The sequence below is a fragment of the Gorilla gorilla genome, chromosome 16 (genome assembly GCF_029281585.2).
Source record: "Gorilla gorilla gorilla isolate KB3781 chromosome 16, NHGRI_mGorGor1-v2.1_pri, whole genome shotgun sequence".
Taxonomy (NCBI): domain Eukaryota; kingdom Metazoa; phylum Chordata; class Mammalia; order Primates; family Hominidae; genus Gorilla; species Gorilla gorilla.
The window spans coordinates 34,663,573-34,680,939 of record NC_073240.2 but is presented as its reverse complement, the minus strand read 5'-3'; the positions used below and the strand labels follow the sequence as shown (position 1 = coordinate 34,680,939).

At 42.8% G+C, this 17,367-nt stretch overlaps 1 protein-coding gene across 2 annotated transcripts in view; it reads right to left on the bottom strand.

Annotated features, from left to right (window-relative positions):
* Positions 1–17,367, bottom strand: part of RYR3 (ryanodine receptor 3) — a 580,370-nt gene that overhangs the window by 41,334 nt on the left and 521,669 nt on the right. For both annotated transcript variants that reach the window (XM_055363234.2, XM_055363233.2), the window contains exons 83-91: positions 16,955–17,035; positions 16,418–16,506; positions 12,616–12,744; positions 8,609–8,713; positions 6,694–6,775; positions 4,723–6,050; positions 2,798–2,856; positions 1,646–1,817; positions 106–192 (exon numbers count right to left, since the gene is read on the bottom strand). In XM_055363234.2, the coding sequence (XP_055219209.2) occupies positions 106–192; positions 1,646–1,817; positions 2,798–2,856; positions 4,723–6,050; positions 6,694–6,775; positions 8,609–8,713; positions 12,616–12,744; positions 16,418–16,506; positions 16,955–17,035 (2,132 nt within the window). The remainder of the gene's footprint in view (positions 1–105; positions 193–1,645; positions 1,818–2,797; positions 2,857–4,722; positions 6,051–6,693; positions 6,776–8,608; positions 8,714–12,615; positions 12,745–16,417; positions 16,507–16,954; positions 17,036–17,367) is intronic.

Here is a 17,367-nt window from a genome sequence, read left to right as displayed (position 1 = left end):
TGTTTGCTACAATTAAGAGCACAAATTCTGTCATGATTCTTTTTCTACACATAGTATACTTAGTATACAGCATATTTAGCAAATAACCCCTGAATGAAGTATCACCTTATAAAAAAGCAGGATGAAGTTGATAGCGAAGGCTACAAACAGAGCAAGGAACCTCAGGTTGTAGAAATTCCTGGCCAGGTAATGCTGCAAAGAAAAGGACAGGCAGAAGTAGAAGAGCTTTGGAAGGAAAAGAGAACTTCCTACTTTCACACAGAAGGTCAGTTCTGGTTAGAAGTTCACACTTGACTCGTCCTACTCTTTGATGACCACTCTTCTAGGGCAACCCTGGCATTCTTTTCTTTCTTTTTTTTTTTGAGATGGAGTCTCGCTCTGTCCCCCAGGCTGGAGTGCAGTGGTGCAATCTCGGCTCACTGCAAGCTCCACCTCCCGGGTTCACGCCATTCTCCTGTCTCAGCCTCCCGAGTAGCTGGGACTACAGGCGCCTGCCAACACACCCGGCTAATTTTTTTGTATTTTTACTAGAGACGGGGTTTCACTGTGTTAGCCAGGATGGTCTCAATCTCCTGACCTCGTGATCCACCCATCTCGGCCTCCCAAAATGCTGGGATTACAGGCGTGAGCCACCGTGCCTGGCCAACCCTGGCATTCTTAACACAGCCATGGCATGACTGTGTCATGTCATGAACATGGAACCAAAATGTTGATTTAAAAAAAAATTGCTTAGAATTGGTATAAAGAATCCTGCTCTGGCTTATTGCTCAGGGAGCCAAAGGCCTAAACACGCCACCAGCAGAGGACTCGAGCCTTGCCTTGAAGTGCTATGTGACTGCATTTTCGTGATCACTCCATGCAGCAAGCAGTCTATTAGGAAACTGTAAGTGGCCTAGGCTCGCAGAAGACCCTGGCAACTCCCAACCTGGATGTAGCCATTCTGTGGCCTCAGTCCTCATTCCTTTCCAAGTTACAGTTCCAGGAGCCTCTTCTTCTCCCTTGTTGGGAACAGCATTCCCATTCTTGCTGCCATCTTCCCCAGAAAAATCAGCATCCACAGACTGGAGTGGAAGCTGCCTGGGTAACGTTCTCAATCTCTCTGTGGGGAGCCCTCACTAATGGTGCTAGGGAAGGTGTGGTCCTGGCCTTAAGCCACTGTACCTCAGAGGGCAATGTATCAGAGAAAGAATATGACAAGCTGTTCTAAGCTTTGATTGCATATAGAACAATCAAGGTTTGGAGGACTAGTGTGGGAAGCTAACATAAGAGGAACATTCTTTCTGATTCCCACGTGATCAAAACACTTCTGAACTTTTGGACCAGGATTGGCTAAGTCCCCACATAGTACACATAAAGGACTGGGTAGAAAGAGGTGTTCCTGCTCTCCTGGTAAGGAAACAGGTGAGAGAGGACACCCTGCTGATAGCAGAGCTGCTGGAGGACTGTGGTTCTTTCCAGGCTCTCCCCCTTTTCTTTTCCTCCAACAGAAAAGGAACAGGTAGACACATGGGAAGAAGAAAGTTTAGGAATGAGAAAGGGGAGGAAGTTTAACTGACCAAACAGTGAAACAAATCAGCGGCACCTCTCTGCCATCTGCCTGGGCCAATCCCTGCACCATGAACAGGGCCAAGGTTGGAACGCTTACCAGTAACTTGGTCTGATAGATTTCCAGCCCTTTAAAGAAATTGGCTGTGAAAGCTTCCGGCTTCTCAACCTTCTGACCACACCGCCGCTTCTTCTTTTTTGTCACTTCTGTCCACAGGTACTCAGCTTGCTCCTCTTCTTTGTCTTTGTCTTCCTTCTCTCCATCTTCCATGCTGCAGAAATGGGAAACCCACTCAGCAGGGCAGAAGGGAGGGCGGTCTGGCCCAAAAAGGGAGACTAGATTAAAGAGAAATCTGGATTGAGAGGGCCGGGAGGTAGAATCATTCCTTGAAGGTGGAAACTTCAGGTCTTTATCAATCCACAGTGGCTGGACATTAAATTTATATTCAATGAGGATGAGCCATGATCTTGGTGAACATCAGCTATATACAAGTTTGTACTCTTCTTCTGAAATTAGACTTAACAATTTTTTCCCCTTCTGAAGTTACCCTTTATTTTCTAAGCAATAGTACCTACTCTTCCACACTTCTGGCAAGATTTAATAAGATATTGTATAAAAGACCTGAGCACAGGCCTGACACATAATAGGTATTTAATATTAGATATCACTGTCATCAATATATGAAGTTGCAAAGTCATCTGGCCAGATAGTGAAACTCTGATCTGCTAGTGGGATTATAAACTTAGCATGATAAATATAAGGTATTTATTATATAGCTAAGGTAAAAGGAAATATACCCAGGGCTTGCAGAATAATTGCTTGCATTGACAGAAATCAAGTTTTCTATTTACTATAGCAACAGAATATCAGATGCTATCAATAACTATCTTTATTTTCTTTTTTTTCTTTTTTGTTTTTGAGACAGGGTCTTGCTCTGCTGCCCAGCTTGGAGTGCAGTGGTGTGATCTTGGCTCACTGCAGCCTCGACCTCCTGGGCTCAAGCAATCCTACCACCTCAGCCTCCCAAGTAGCTGTGACTACAGGTGCACACCACCATGCCCAGCAATTTTTGTATTTTTTGTAGAGATGGGGTCTCATTATGTTGCCCAGGATGGTCTCGAAGTCCTGGGTTCAGGTGATCCTCCAACCTCAGCCTCTCAAAGTGCTGGGATTACAGGTGCGAGCCACTCTGCCTGGCCTAAGAACTATCTACCATAGCAATGAGAGTAGTTGATGCTACCAAGAACTTACTCTGCCTTCTCGGATTCTACTTTTCCTTCTGCTTCATTTGCTGCTTTCATCTCTGCTGCCTAGACAAAAATAACAATTAGTCAAGCTTTCCTCAAAGAAGTGAGGTCATGATGATGAGATATTTTCTTGGCCATTTGCTTCTTGGTCACAAATTTCAATGGCTTTTCATGTTTCTGCTTCTCTCAGGATCACTGAACATAAGTGTCCTGCTATATATATCAAGTGACTCTGAAGAGATGCCAAGACAAAGATTTGAAACTTGAAAACTCAACCTCCCTTCTATAACTTACTCAATTCAAAGAGGAAACTTGTGTTAGGACATTGTAAGAGCCTCAAGGCAGTGGTTCTACTGCTCCACAGGGTCAGAAAGAGATGGGACACAGATCAAACCAAGTTTGATCAGCCTGCCTCCATCTGACAGGCTTCTTCTTGCCTTGTCTTTAATCCTCTTGCCAGTATCCCAATCCCTCTGGCTGAGGACCACTGCAGTTAGAGTAAAATTCAAGCTCCTCAACATAGCCTATGACTCTTGCATGATCCTGGTGTTTCTCTTCATCCCCATCTTGTACCATTTGACTCGTGTCCCACACCCAAACACGCAGACTTCCTTGAACATTCCCGATCGTTCCAGGCGTAATTCCAAAGGATACTTAGCCATATCCTCTGCCTGGAGTATGCCTGCCCCAGCTTTTCACGTGCCTGCTGCTCGTCAGGACTTAACTCAGATGACACCTTTTCAGAAGCCTCCTCTACCTATTTCTGTTGGGCCTACATTCACTCTGTAACTCACTGCATGTTCATGTGTTCTAACACGCAGCACAAATGATAATTATCTTATTTGTTGTCTTCTCCCACTAGAAGTTAAGATCCATGAAAGCAAAAATGTTGTTTTCTGCTTTGAACCTATGTATTCCTGTATCCTAGAACACAGGCTGGCACATAGCAGTCCTGGAATGGGATCCTATTATGTATCAAACTGTATTCTAGGTTTTGGGGCTACATCAGGGAGCAAAACAGAATATTGTGGGAATGCTGATTCTGATGTTTTCTTCCCTGAATCTTCAAACCAGTGTTCTCGCCTACAGAGAACTATGGTACCTGACATTTCTCCTTCCTAGCATTCTTTATACTTGTCTTGACTTGTCCAATGCCTTTATTCTCCACTAAGCTGTAGGGACAGTGTGTTTCTTATTCAGCACCATATTCCCAGAGCCTAAAACAGTGACAAAGCACATTAACTTTTCAATAAATAATAATGGAATGAATGAATGAATGTTTTTGGGCTTGGATCTTTTCACACTTCTCTGCTCTCTTTGATGCTAGAATGACACTGTGAATCGGATACTACAAGAGAGGGGAACACCCAGAACCTTCCATGGTCAAGGGGCTCTGAATTCCTGCTATCTTGTTCACTTAATCTTGTTGACTGACATGAAGTACTAACTGAACAGTGAGTGTATCACAAGGATAAAAATGTCCCAAGCATGATCAAACTCATAGAGAGGCCAAATCATAAGGATCATTTTGACCTTTTATGACACTGAGAAAGCACGGACTCAGAAGGAAGGTCTCCTTTTATGTTATTCTTCGTTTCCTGTGCTTTCAGTTCACTGAATGCATCTGCACAGCATGAGAACTAACCTTCTAATAAAAGTCTGAGGCAAAGTGTCACAGGCCATCATGTTTGAATTCTACAATATAAACTAGAAGACCAACCAATGACTAGACACTGAGATAACCATCTAAGTCTTGATTTCTGCAGACATGTCAGAGGTGGAATTATAAGATCAGAGTAATCACACCAGAGCCACTGTCTAACATAGAGTGTTGGCTCCTAGGGAAATGGTGTCAGTACTGATTACAAGATATGGTGGCAAGTCTTATTCTGGGGATAAAGGAAGATGAAAGAAACAAATGACACTTACCTGAGCTTTCCTCTTCTTCTGTACAGTACTCTCTAATGTAGGGGGTTCATCCTTGCCAATAATTTCTGAGAGGTCACCCAAACCCACTTCAGGCCCATGCTTTAAGCTGCCCTCTTTCTTTGGGTGGAGTCCAAAGAGGTCTGACATGATATCTGTATCTCCCTTCTCCCCCTTTATGAAGTGTACTAGTTCAGTGGTGATACCTGGCTCCATCACCTCTGCCCTCTCAGCCTCCATAGTGTCATCATGGATACCAAATTGGGTTGGGTCAGGCATGTCACCCAGGATCTTGGTCACTCTGATGTTCTTTGCCCCTTCTACCAGGCCCCCTCCAAACACTGTGCTCCAGAGGATCTGAAAGATTCCTCCCAGGATGGTGAAGAGCAACTGGAATAGCCCCACGAACAGCATCCAGAAAAAGGAGAAGAGCACCTTCACCAGCTCCTTCGCAGTCATCTTTTTCACGTTCCTGTACTGCTTCCTGAGGTTCTTCAGGGTTGCTCTCTTCAGGAAGTCGGTGACATTCCTCTTCACAGAGGCACAGGCCATAGCAAATGCAGAGGCCGGCTCAAGAGACCCGTCTTCTTCCTCTTCACCCGCAATTTCTAACACGTAAGAAGAATCTTCATCTTCTTCCTCCTCTTCTGGCCTGTCAGCTGAATCGGATTCAGAGATCTGAGATGCTAACTGCATTTCAAAGATGGTGTCCTCACAGAAGTTCACAAACAGCTCCATCTTTTCCTGCTCCCCACCTTCATTGACAACATCAAAAATGAACTGTCGCTTAGATTCCTTCACCTGGGGCTTCTCCCACTGAGTGCGACTGGATTCACTGATCTCAAAATAAACACGCTCAATCTTCTTGGCCCCACCCATGATCTCGATGCGTCCTAGGTAGGGTTCAAAGTAATTTAGTACACTTTCTGCTGGGTCCAACAGACACTTCAGGCGGGAATCGTTTGGCATGTGTTCAGAAAGATTTGTCAATAACACAGCCACATTAAACCCTATGTCCTTGGCTGGCTCATGGAACCGGTCTACAAAATCAATGTAATTAAACATGTCATTCTCATCAGCTTCTGCACACGACAGGAGAAAGTCAATCTCTGACTGCGTGTACTGTTTTTGCCCTTCCATGGCCTTCTGGAATTCTTTTTTGGAGATAATTCCTTTACCATCTGGGTCATATTCTTTGAAGGTGTCTGAGCTGGTTAAGTCTTTAAGTTTCAAGAACATGTCAAAGAATTTCAAGATCATTTCTACATTGGTAGATGATTCTACCAGTGTGTCAACCATCTGCTTGCCAATGGTGCCATTTACCACATTCCCTGTGAGGCAGGTTCAAAAAGACATACAAATATATAAATAAACCCAAGCTATCATGTCACTTGTCAGGTAGCTATTTTTAGAAGACTTTTGTGCCAAATTAGTCAGCTCTTCTCTGACCGTGATGATGTAGGAGGGAGCAGCAAGCCATAAAGACTACACCACTAGGAGCCAAGGGGGAAAGAAACAAAGGGAAGAAGGAGGTGGCCACACCACTGCCTTTAACATGGCCTGGGGCCTGGGAAGTGGTTTCATTATTAGATTATCAGGGACACATAGGGATACATGGTGTCCCTTTGATCCCCTTAGACCTAGGAGGGTGCCCAACTAGATGGCTGGCATACACACTGGCAGCCAGATGTGTTGAAAAGCAATGGGGAGAGGGAGAGGATAGGGAAGAGCAAAGCTTGGAGGTTTTCCCCAGTTCATTCTGGCTTTCCTATTGATAGAAAATCAATTGATTTCAGGCTTCGTCCATCAGACCAGGTGCCCCTCATTTTATTTTTCGTTTCTGAAAATTTGGCTTTCTGACCAATGTCATATGGCATCAGTGACCTGCCAGAAGGATAATCTGCATGATCAGTAAGGTTAGTGCTCAGACCAATTACAGTTGTGTGAAGGCCTAGTTATACCAAACAGCCCAACCTTCCAGGAGGGACAGAAGCATCACCACCATGTCCTGAAGGAGATCCAAGAGTTCCTTCAGCAGCTCGATCTGACTGGAATCCTAGAACAGAAACAGGAGATACCCCTGAGCTATCTGATCCCTCAGTAAAGTACAGGGCAGTGAGTGAGAAGAGCCTGCTCTGGAAAGGTTAGGTGCAGGCTGCATCAGTGTCGGGAAAGAGCTTCCTTCTCATTCTGAATGAGGATGCCTTATCGTCCACTGTTTCCAGCACCGGGAGACTCACTGTAGCAGGACTCATCCAACAAAGCTCCTTTACATTTTTCCTTTTATTAGTACAATGTGGCAGATATACCAGATGTTGTCCAAAACGACTGAACAACCCAATGCACCAAAGAGCCTTCAGGTATCTCTAGTAGTTTACGTTGTCATTATCTACACCGGAGAATTACCAGTGAGCTTTATGGGAACACTGGACATCTGGTAAAGGTATCAAGGTTATAATCACCAAGTGGGTTCTCCTTTCTTTCTGGATTAATTTAGAGTCTCCTAATTCTAGTTGGTGGTGATCTGGGTGCCACTTGTCCCTTTAAATGGAATAAAATGGAGGCTATTCCTCTGGATGGTTTTGATACCAGTCTGTTTGGTTTTAATTTCAGCAATGCAGGAAGAGCATTGCTAAGCTACCTCCGTGCTTTATACCCTATGTCACAGCAGGAAACAATTCTTGGAAGATCTGAGGTGGGCAATCTGGGGATTCGATTAAAAAGGTATTCCGAGTCACATACCTTTTACATACCCCCCCTCACAAAAAAAAGGAAAGAAAAGAAATAATAAAAAAAAAACAAAAGAAAAGAAAAGAAAAAAGGAAAAAAAAAAAAAAAAGAAACCAAAAACCCAACCATAGCTCTTTGCCTAGCCCTTCAACTTTCAGAGGAATCTTCATCACCTATGGTGTGTATCACAGCTATATACAAAATATCACAGAAGTGTAGGATATCAGAGCTGGGAAGAGACCTCAGAGATCACCTATTCTAACTTTGGATATTTCAGAGATGATGAAACCAAAACCAGAAAGGGAAAGTGGCTTTCCAAAAGTCACTGGTGAGGAGGTGGCAGGGCCAGGGCTCTCGTCTCAAGACTCTACACCACACTGCCCAGCTGACATAAGAATGGACATCTTACTGTCAAACTGCAGCCCTCCCAGGAACTCTCTCCTCCCATAAGGCCAGAGTCAAAAGGGGAAAAATGAAAGGTTAAATAGCACATTCCAGAAGAGAGGAGGCAGATGTGACAGCCTTGAAAATTTTAGATACACATGATTTAAGTTAAAGCTGCAAATGTTACTCTAATCAGCCTCAAATACCTCCTGAAGGTCTCCCTCATGTGTTGCCATGGAGAGAGGCAATAAACTGCTACATATGCTACATTTATTTGTTCATAATAAATGCTCTGAGCGGTTCTGATTCATCTTGCCAGAGAGATGGGGAGTGAGAAGGAGAGGCAGAGACAGGGAGGGAGGGAGGAAGAAGCAGGGGTGAGAGAGAAGAGGGATGTGGATTACGGAGACATGCAACATGGGACAAATCAGACGGGGCTGGTAGAGAGTGTTTGTAAGTGACAAAATGGTGACAAGGAAGCAGAAAGGATTAGCACCACAGAAAGCAAATGTTGAGGCAATAATAAAAAGGGTAGGTTGGTGAGACACAAAGAAGGAAGCTGCGTTCATGCAAAAGCCTGTCTGGGACCCCCCCCTCCCCCGGAGGCATTCATTTCCGTCTCCCATTTTGGCCTTCAGTTTAAAAAACTGAGACCTAATATGCATGGCTTGTCCAGCCTTTGATCAAGCAGCCACATCACAATGGGAACACCAAGGAGTGAGGACTGACTTAGCATTTCACAACAATGACACGTGCAGGGAATGGGCCACAGTACCTGAGAGAGTTTCATCTGCATATTAGCAAAGACATGGAGGAAGCCAACCACTGCGTCCCACAGCCTGCTGTGAGCCAGGCTCTGTTGATTACCAATGCAAGGGCCCTGCGGAGAAGAGGACATTGTTATGTCACTTAAACATCACAAGTTGCTCTGAAACCTGTCTAGTAAGGGCATCTGATACCTACTTATATGAGCAGATAGACTTTCCAAAAGTCAAATATTTCATAGCTCAGTATTTTCCCAGGATTATTACTTTTTTCTTTTCCTGATTATAGGATACCATATCTAGGAAAAACCACTAGGGATTTCACAGTCCGGCGATTTTCAGAGACTTTCTTTCAGCCTCAGAATGAGTTCTTAAAACAAAAGCTTACACTGGAGAACAATATTTAAAACAGTGAAATGCTGTGGTTGACACAGGGCTGAAGGGCACACTCCCCACCCTCACCTTGGCCTCAGAGGCCTTTGGAGGAAATCAAGGGTGCTGCGAAGCACAGTGTGAAAACCAGGCCCTCATCTACCTATTGTTTCCAGGCAAAGTTACACATGCTGATAACCACGCAGCTATCTAATTAAGTAAATAAGTAAGTAAATAAATAAATAAATAAAAGAAATCTGTGTAATAATCTTAGCATTCAACCACGTCTAGGATTTTCTTATTAACCTAAACTTCAGATATAATAGCATCTCTGACAAACTTTTCTGAAAGCCAAATGTAGAGGAATAACTTAGTTTGCATTTTCCATGTTAATAATGTCACTCTGTGTGTGTGTGTGTGTGTGTGTGTGTGTGTGTGTGTTTAAGACAGAGTTTTGCTCTGTCACCCATGCTGGAGTGCAGTGGCATGATCTCGGCTTACTGCAACCTCTGCTCACTGGGTTCAAATGATTCTTGTGACTCAGCCTCCCAAGTAGCTGAGATTACGGGCATGTGCCACCACGCCTGGCTGATTTTTTTATATTTTTAGTAGAGACAGGGTTTTGTCATGTTGGCCAGGTTGTTCTCAAACTCCTGGCCTCAAGTGATCCACCCACCTTAGCCTCTCAAAGTGCTGGGAGTACAGGCATGAGCCACAGTGCGCGGTCAATAATCTCACTCTTTTTAAAGATCATTATTGAGCCAACATTTCTTATCTTTTCTTTACAGTCTATTTTTTTCTACCCTTTAACCAATCTCCAAATTACTCAATAAGAAAGTTCTAAAAGGAACACATATATTACCCTAATTTCTAGAAAAGTCTTGGCAGGATTCCCAAGGTTTAAAAGGTGAGGAGAAATACTGCCTGCATTCCCAAATCACGTAAGTTTGTTAAAAATCACTGTTTATGTACATTCAGTGTCTGATCCCTAGAAACCATTAGATTCTTTCTATAACAAAGCTGGTTTCTGAAAGAAACACATTCACCAAAAATGAGCTTCTCCTTTACTTTTGGGTTCGTGCTCCATGGGAAGTTCTGAAGATAAGGATGGATTTTGCAGAGATCAAATCAGATGCTTATCAAATATATTCAATGATCTCCTTAGGTACACTGCATTTTGTGAAACTTCAGATCAGTAACTTGTTTTTAGGTTTATCACTTCATGTCCTTATAACGCTTGAGTGACAAGGATATATCTCCCCTCAAAATCCTCCCTTTCAAGTTGACAGTCTTAGTTTTGTGTTTCTTTTAATGAGCAAATATGATCTGACTGTGCCAGTTGGCTCATCACATGGATCTTTATTTGATGAGAATTTAATATTTTTCATAGAACAAGTTTTGGCTCAGTCATATTACCAGTAAAAACAAAAAAAAGTCACTAAAAACTCTTGGACTCTTGGAATATAAAAAGTTCTTTGGGAAATAAATGAAGGTGTACAGGAAAAGGTAAAAAACATTCTCCACTTCTTTCCTCACCTATGTCTTCTGTCTCAGCAAGATGGATATAATTGCCGACATTATTTCTTATAAAGCCACGCATAATCCTATCTCTAACTTCTCCAAATCACTGACACAGAATGTACTTCCTCCTCTTCATCTATCCATAGCGTACGTGGTCCTATGGAGACTCAGAGCCCTTTGGCTCTTTTTTTTTTTTTTTTTTTTTTTTGAGACAGAGTTTTGTCGCCCAGGCTGGAGTGCAAAGGTGCGATCTCAGCTCACTGCAACCTCTGCCTCCTGGGTTCAAGCGATTCTCCTGCCTTAGCCTCTTGAGTAGCCGGGATTACAGGCACCTGCTACCATACCCAGCTAATTTGTATTTTTAGTAGAGATGGGGTTTCACCATGTTAGCCAGGCTGGTCTTGAACTTCTGACCTCAGGTGATCCACCCACCTTGACCTCCCAAAGTGCTGGGATTACAGGCCCCAGTGAGCCACTGCACCTGGCCCCTTTGGCTCTTAGGGGGCTTGCTCTCCTCTGAACTCATACATATGTGGGTGTTTTTGTTTTTGTTTTTGTTTTTTTTTTGAGACAGAGTCTCGCTCTGTCACCCATGCTGGAGTGCAATGGCGCGATCTCGGCTCACTGAAACCTCTGCCTCCCAGGTTCAAGCAATTCTCCCTGCCTCAGCCTCCTGAGTAGCTGGGATTACAGGCACCCACCACCACGCCCAGCTAATTTTTGTATTTTTTAGTAGAGACGGGGTTTCGCCATGTTGGCCAGGCTAGTCTTGAACTCCTGACCTCAGGTGATCTGTCCACCTTGGCCTCCCAAAGAGTTGGGATTACTTGCGTGAGCCACCGTGCCCGGCCACATATGTGGTTCTTAATTAAGCACAGTATATATGATTATTTTAAATCAGGTATGATTTTTTCTTTTCTTTTTTCTTTTTTTTTTGAGACTGAGTCTCGCTCAGTCGCCAAGGTTGGAGTGCAGCGGCGTGATCTCAGCTCACAGTAACCTCTGCCTCTCGGGTTCAAGTGATTCTCCTGCCTCAGGCTCCCGAGTAGTGGGTACTACATGCGCACGACACCATGCCTGGCTAATTTTTTGTATTTTAGTAGAGACGGCATTGCACCATATTGCCCAGGTTGGTTCCTGAGCTCAGACAATCCACCCGCCTCAGCCTCCCAAAGTGCCAGGATTACAGGCGTGAGCCACCGCATCTGGCTGTATGATCATCTTATATTAAATAATTTTCCTTGTGCATATGTATTTTCTCAATTGCATTGTAAGCTCTTTACGGGTAGAGGCAATAGACTGTGCTGCTTCTCATGAACCACAGTGCAGAGTACAAACTGAGCGTTTTGATGAATGAATGAATAAAAGCCCTATTCATGAGTCTCCTGATTATGGTAATCTGAAGATGAAGTATTACTTTTGCTTTAAAAAAAATCTTGTATCACAGACAGTAATGATACGCCTACTAATTTTATAGCAAATTATGCCTGAATATATCCTCTGTTGCTTTTCTAAAGTAGCTAGACCACCATAGACAATGAATAGAAAATACTATGAATAGAGAAAGACTGCAGCAAGATCTAGACAGTTAACATGAAATACACTTGCAGGTTTGACTGCCACTGCATGTAGTTTGTGCGCTTCTGAAGTTACTTCTTCCAGAGTTAATTTCTGACAAATCAGTAGGAGCTCATGGATCCTGTTTTTAATCTCTATCAAGAGAACATCATTTATCCCTTAATTTCTTCATTCTATGAATCATTTCTCCACTCCGCATGCTTACTGAACAGATATATGCCAGACATTTTTCTAGATATAAAGAGTTTTGAGTAAGACATTTTCTTTCCATGAAAAATTTTTAGTTTAAGAGGGAAAGCAAAATGTAACCACATAAATGCAAATAAAGTGTGAACATTATAAACAGGTCCAGTGGGGGGACCCCAAACTATAGCTGCTTGTGGAATGCAGGTACTATTGCTTCCTATTTAGAGAAAATAAAAATTGTCAGCATTAGGGCTGGATGGATAGCGCACTGTGTACAATCAAGTATTCTGTAGGGAATATAGAATACAGGCATATCAACAATGTTCTCTTTGTTTTCAACCATGCACTCTATAGCACATACCTGGATGTATTCTGTAAGAGAATTGAAAATCTGCTTGGTGACTGCCAGAGCTTTGGAAAAATTGTGCTGTCCAGATTCATCAATGATGTCCTTCCCTGAATAATACCAGTAGAAATCACTGATTGATTCCTAAAAACAAATGAGTAGAGCTTAGTATTTCTCAGACTTCAGTCAGTGAAGCTAAACTTGGTGTTTGGGAAGGGTACATGAGAGTCCTGCATCTCTATGACCTCTTTGCTCTGACAGGAGCCAGGGACCCTGTGAAGAAGTGCAGAGATACCAGGTCTCTAGAATCTTTCACGCACAAATATCCCTGCAGAGGAAAGAATAGATAGGAGTGAGGACTGCCTTCAGCTGGAACTTGGAGACTATGAAATAGGATAATTTACTCAATGTGAAATATGTGAAGATAATGGTAATTATCCAAATAATCATAGTAACAGCAACAATATAATAGCTAATATTGTAAGTGCCAGACTTTGTTCTGAGTATATTACATATACAGGCATACAGAGATTCAGAGATAATCCGAGTTTGATTACAGATAAACTACAGTAAAGTGAACATTACAATAAAGTGAGTCGTACAAAATGTTGATTTATCAGTGTACATCAAAGTTATGTTTACAATATGCTGTAGTCTATTAAGTGTGCAATAGCATTATGTCTTTAAAAAACAATGTACGTGCCATCATCAAAAAATACTTTATTGCTAAAAAGTGCTAACAATCATCTGAGCGCTCAGCAAGTTGTAAGTTCCACCATCTTTTTGCTGGTGAAAGGTCTTGCCTTGATGTTGATGGCTACTGACTAAACAGGGTGGCAGCTTCTGAAGATTGAGGTGGCTGTGGCAATTTCTTGAAATAAGACAGTGTTAACTGCATCAACTGACTTCCTTTCATGAAAGACGCATGTACTGCTTGATAGCATTTTACCCACAGAACTTCTTTCAAAATTGGAGTCAATCTTCTCAAATTTTGCCACTCCTTTATCAACTAAGTTTACAATTTTAAATCCCTTTTTGGCATTTCAACAATGTTTAGAGCGTCTTCACCAGGAAGATTCCATCTCAAGAAACCACTTTCTTTGCTCATCCATGAGAGGCAACTCTTCGGTTGTCAAAGTTTGATCACGAGATTGCAGCAATTCAGGTTCATGTTCTTCAGGCTCCACTACTAATTCTAGTTCTCTTGCTATTTCCAACACGTCTGCATTTATTTCCTCCACTGAAGTCTCGAACCCCTCCAAATCACCCACAAGGGTTGCAATCAACTTCCTTAAGTCCTGTTAATGTTGATATTTGACCTTCTCCCATGAATCACAATTTTTTTTTTTTTTTGAGACAGAGTCTTGCTCTGTTGCCCAGGCTGGAGTGCAGCGGCGCGATGTGGCTCACTGCAAGCTCTGCCTCCCGGGTTCACGCCATTCTCCTGTCTCAGCCTCCCGAGTAGCTGGGACTACAGGCACCCGCCACCATGCCCGGCTAATTTTTTTTTGTATTTTTGTAGAGATGGGGTTTCACCATGTTAGCCAGGATGGTCTCGATCTCCTGACCTTGTGATCCTCCTGCCTTGGCCTCCCAAAGTCCTAGGATTACAGATGCGAGCCACTGGGCCTGGCCCACAATGTTTTTTAATGACATCTACAATGTTGAATCCTTTCCAGAAGGTTTTCAACTTACTGTGCCCAGATCCATCAGAGGAATCACTATCTGTAGCAGCTGTAGCCTTACAAAATGCATTTCTTAAAAAATAAGACTTGCAAGTCAAAATTACTCCTTGATCCATGGGCTGCAGAATAAATGCTGTATTAGCAGGCATGAAAAAAGATTCATTTCCTTGTATATCTCCATCAGAGCTCTTGGAACCAGGTGCATAGTCAACAACAGTAATATTTTGAAAGGAATCTTTTTTTTTTTTTTTTTTCTGAGCAGTTGGTGTCAACAGTGGGCTTAAAGTAGTAAATCATGCAGTAAACAGATGACAATCCAAGCTTTGTTTTTCCATACATAGAGCATGGGCAGAGTAGATTTACCATAATTCTTAAGGGCCCTAGGATTTTTGGAATGGTAAACGATCAGTGGCTTCAACTTAAAGCTACCAGCTGGGCTGCCCCTAATAAGAAAGTCAGCCTGTCCTTTGAAGCTCTGAAGTGAGGTATTGGCTTGTCCTCTCTAACTATGAAAGTCCTAGATGGTATCCCTCTTCTAGGAGAAGGCTGTTTCATGTACGCGGGAAATCTGTTGTTTAGTGTGACCACCTTCATCAATTATCCTAGATAGATCTTCTGGGTAACTTGCTGCAGCTTCTATATCTGCACTTGCTGCTTTACCTTACACTTTTGTTTTGGAGATGACTTCTTTCCCTAAACCTCATGAACCAAACTCTGCTAGCTTCAAACTGTTCTTTGGCAGCTTCCTCACCTCTCTCAGCCTTCATAGAATTGAAGAGAGTTAGAGCCCTGCTCTAGATTAGATTGTGGCTTACGAGAATGTTGTGGCTGGTTTGACCTTTTATCCAGACCACTCGCACTGTCCCCATTTCAGTAATGAGGGTGTTTTGCTTTCTTATCATTCATATGCTCACTGAGGCAGCCCTTTTAATGTCCTTTAATAACTTTTTCTTTGCATAGCTTGGCTGTTTAGTGCAAGGGGCCTAGCCTTTGGCCTGTCTTAGCTTTCAACATGCCTTCCTTACTAAGCTTAATCATTTCTAGCTTTTGATTTAAAGTGGGAGATGTGTGACTCTTCCTTTCACTTGAACACTTGGAGGCCACTGTAGGGATATTAACTGACCTAACTTCAATATTGTTATGTCTCAGGGAATAGGAAGGCCTGAGAAGGAGGGAGATGGAGGAACAGTTGGTGGAGTGGTCAGAACACATGCAACATTAAGTTTGCTGTCTTACAAGGGCATAGTTCATGGCACCCCAAAACAATTACAATAGTAACATCGAAGATCACTGATCACAGATCACCATAATAGATATAATAGTGAAAAGTTGGAAATATTGTGAGAATCATCAAAATGTGACAGAGACACCAAGTGAGTAAATGCTGTTGGTAAAACGGCACAGATAGACTTGCTTGATGCAGGGTTACCACAAACCTTCGATTTATAAAACACACAGCATCTGTGAAACACAATAATACCAATGGCAATAAAACGAGGTATGCCTGTATTCAACCTCTCAATCTTTACTACCACCCTATGGCATAGGTCCTACCCCTTTTACTGATGAAAAAACTGGAACACAGGCACATTAAACAGATTGCTCTAGGTTACAAACCAGTAAGTGGCAGAACCAGGATGAGGAATCAGCAAAGAGGAAAAAAATCCCTTTTTGTTAATAGGTTTGTGTAGATTTTCTCCATATAATTTGGGCTTCCTTGAAACAAACCATCTGACTTCTCAACATGAACTTGTAAACTCATCCTATTCCTATCATCTCGTGTAAGTCTTTTTTTCTAGTGAAATCTGTTCTCATTCACAGGTTATTTTAGAGCTCTTGGTTGTGTTATAGCTCTTGGTTGTTTTATAGCAACACAGATTGGTTTTCACTGGCAAAACTAAAGTAAACCAGCATTTTATAACAGACGATTTGGTGTTTAACCACGTTTCCCACTTCTGTCTTCAAATGTACTCTTTGGGCACTGGACTTCCCATGCATCTGTGGATACACGTTACAACGCCTTCCTTATAGGGGCTTGACTGTATCCTGGGCTGTCCCTAACCCTGTGTAACTGTGTTTATCTTCTGGAAGCAAAGATGAGAGGTCCCATTGTCCAAGGCCCTCCCACTCACCTGCAGACGCAGAAGGTAGTCCACAGTGCTGATGATGACATTCACGGTGGTGGTGTTGCCCATCTGAGTCCGCAGGAAGTTCTGAAAGTCTGAGAGCACCAGTGCTGGGTCAGAGCTTGTCCCTGCCATGCCGAGGGGGTCAGGCATGCCCTCTCAGCTGAGCTCAGATAAGACATTCTATGTGAAAAGGCTTACAAGAATACCATGTTTGGGTTATGGCAGATCCTGCAGGGCAGAGCTCTGCTCTGAGCAACCCCCCAACCTGCGGACACCAGAAACTGGACTTAACGAGCCCCAAGGGGCTAGATGGAAAGGGCTGGGTATTTAGATTTCTCATCTGAAGATTCTAGAAGCAGCTTAGCCTTGGTGGCACTAAATATCACTAGCCATGATATTTACATAGTTTCTTATTGAGGAACACATTAACTGATGTCCTTGAGTTAACAAGTAGTTGCATCAAGTGGGGCATACTGAACGGAATTCTAGTTTTGCCCCTGAGTGCTGTGTTTCCTTGGCAGATCAATCTGTTCCACTCACCACTGTTATGTCCCTCACAAAGTAACTGTAGGAATCTAAAGAGATCACGCGTGAACTCGTCATTCTGGAGTACTTTTTCACCTTGAAAACACAGAACGTTGATGAGCATTGGTTTGGCTTCTCACCAGAGAATACTTTCTAATGTAAATGACTACACAGATGATAAAGGAGTTGTGTCAGAATGGTTTGGAAAAGGAACTTTGGATCAATGGTGAAAAGCCCAATTAAACTGAGCTGGGCTGCAAGGCACAATGCCCAATAAATGCATTTGTAATGAAGACAACTGGATAAGGAGAGTAAATGGCTCACGGTCCATAACCCATGCTTTACAGATGGAAGACACTTCTTTAATTAAGCACCAAACTGCTGAGTTCAACTCAACATGCAACCACCAAGTCTAAAATGTTTCTGTG